Raw genomic sequence first — 2407 nt, 5'->3', positions numbered from 1 at the left:
TCTTCGCGAGTCACAATTACACTTTTGTATGTTATTATTTCACAGTTCAATACTTCGCGAGTCACAATTATGTCCCAGAACTTGTTTTTTTTTTTTGAATCGCGATAAGTGCCAAATAACTTGTTTTATGTCGCGATAAGTGCCACTCATATATTTGACTGTATACACTTTACTCCTGTCCTTTGACTAGATAGAATGTAGAGTTCTTCACTTGACTAGACTTGCTAAAGTTCACAAGATTTGACTAGAATTGCTAAAGTTCACAAGATTTGACTTAGACTTGCTAAAGTTCTCAAAATCAATACACAACTGATCATGACTAGACCATTATTTAAAATGAACACACTAATTATTATTTTTCTCTACAAACTAACACTATAACTGGCACTGGAGTGTCACAAGTTACAAAGTAAAGCGTTCAGGTAGCTTTACGACGCGTCCTGATCGCGTCTTTTGGGGCGTCATCGGATCCGGAGTCATCCCAGATGCAGGGTCACTTGGAATTCCTGTCGGAGTTTCAGACTTACTCGGACGGTCGCGTACCGGGATGCGCGAGTCTTGTGGCGGTGATGGTGGTTCGACCGGAATGCGCGAGACGCGTGGTGTTGATGGTTCAGTCACTCGCGGAGGTTCCGAAGGGTGATCCATGTCGGCCAATAAGGGAATATGCCTAGAACTGACGGGCATTAACTCGTTGGTCTTTCGTAACTGCCTTCTGTTTCTCCTGTACTCTCGTCCATCCTCAGTTCTTATTTTGTAAGATCTGATGTCCACTTGATCTCGTACAACAGCCTTTTGCCGCTGTTTTGTACGCCCTTGCGGTCGGACTCTCACTGTGTCACCTGTTTTAAGACTTTCGAGCTCTTTACTACCAGTGTTGTAGTAATATGCTTGTTTCGCCTTACGCTCAGTCAGCGGTTTAGTTACATTCTGCTGAACTTGAGGTTCCAACAGGTGTGCTGGCATTGGAAGTAACGTCTTAGTCCTCCGGCTGTAAAGGCGTCGGCTGGTGAACTCCCTAGTCCTTCCGATGGTGTGTTTCTCCAGTTTAAGAGTGCCAAATACGGGTCCTTCTCATCCGTGATTGATTTGATCATAAGACTTTTCGCGACTTTGACAGCATTCTCCACCTTTCCATTTGACTGAGGGTACAACGGAGAACTTGTGATATGCTCAAACTCGTAACACTGAGCAAATGCTGCGAAGTCGTTGGAACCAAACGGTGGTCCGTTATCGGTCACGACGGTGTCGGGAATCCCATGACGTGCAAAGTGAGAACGAACTTTGCCTACAATTTCTTTTGCAGTTTTGTCGTGTAATCGATCAACCTCGAAGAAACTGGAAAAATAATCAACTGTTAGAAGGAAATCCTTCTGGTTGAGGGTGAATATATCTATTCCTACTTTCTGCCATGGCCGTTGGCAGACTTCATGGTGAATCAAAGGCTCTTTCCTCTGATCACTGGAGTGAGTGTTACACGTGTCACACTCGCTGACAAACTTTTCGATGTCGCTGTACATTCTTGGCCAGTAAAGACACTCTCTGATCCTACGGATACAACCCTGGATACCGATATGAGAGTGAGAACTTTCGATCAATTCATGTCTCTGTGTCTCTGGTACCACCACACGATCACCTTTGTATATCATTCCATTTTGTAGAGTTAATTCCTCGCGGAAAGTGAAGTAAGTACTCTGGCAGTTCATCTCGCGTCTCAGGCCAACCCTGCTGGATTACAGACCTGAGATGTCGCAACATGTCGTCATGTTCTGTTGCTTCGCGAAGGGTTTTGTACCGTTTATCGGTGATAGGTAACACAATGTTTACATACTCAACCTCCTTCTCTGCTACTGAGCGATCCTTAGACTCCGTCTACATATACATGGTTGGCCCGGGTTTGTAGAGGATTTCGATATCAAATTTCTGGAGCCTTAACAGCATGCGCTGTAAACGTTTCGGAGCACTCAGAAGATTCTTTTTGTGTATGACCTCCAGTGGTTTGTGGTCCGATTCGACCAGTACCGGCCTTCCATATGTGTAGGTCTCAAACTTTTCCGTTCCAAAAACCACAGCTAATAGTTCCTTTTCTATCTGTGCATAGTTTTCTTCGGTCGATGTAAGGGACCTTGAGGCGTACGATATGGGATGTCCTTCCTGCATCAGACAGGCCCCTAGCCCGGTCTGTGAGGCATCACATTGTAGCACAGTTTGTTTAGATGGGTCAAAGTACTTTAGAACTGGAGCTTGTGTTAGCACGGCTTTCACCTGTTCTAATGCGTTGGTATGTTGCATGTCCCAAACAAACTCGACATCTTCTTTGACTAACTGTCTCAGTGGCGTTGTGATTTCTGATAACTTTGGTGCGAATTTCTGAACATAATTCACCATTCCAAGTAACCGTTTTACA

General features: G+C 44.6%; 1 protein-coding gene across 1 annotated transcript; it reads right to left on the bottom strand.

Annotated features, from left to right (window-relative positions):
* Window positions 1-923: 923 nt before the first annotated feature.
* LOC110445938 (uncharacterized protein K02A2.6-like) lies at window positions 924-1706 on the bottom strand. The gene has a single exon (XM_021490829.1). It carries the CDS (start codon window positions 1704-1706, stop codon window positions 924-926), a length of 783 nt encoding a protein of 260 aa, XP_021346504.1.
* Between the last annotated feature and the right edge of the window lie 701 nt (window positions 1707-2407).

The sequence above is a fragment of the Mizuhopecten yessoensis genome, unplaced genomic scaffold, assembly GCF_002113885.1.
Source record: "Mizuhopecten yessoensis strain PY_sf001 unplaced genomic scaffold, ASM211388v2 scaffold2423, whole genome shotgun sequence".
Taxonomy (NCBI): Eukaryota; Metazoa; Mollusca; class Bivalvia; order Pectinida; family Pectinidae; genus Mizuhopecten; species Mizuhopecten yessoensis.
Note: the sequence above shows the minus strand (reverse complement) of the source record. Positions and strands in the feature narration are given on the sequence as shown.

Excerpts from the sequence above, each read along its gene's own strand:
- LOC110445938 (XM_021490829.1), bottom strand. The coding sequence starts at position 1,706 with ATGAACTGCCAGAGTACTTACTTCACTTTCCGCGAGGAATTAACTCTA.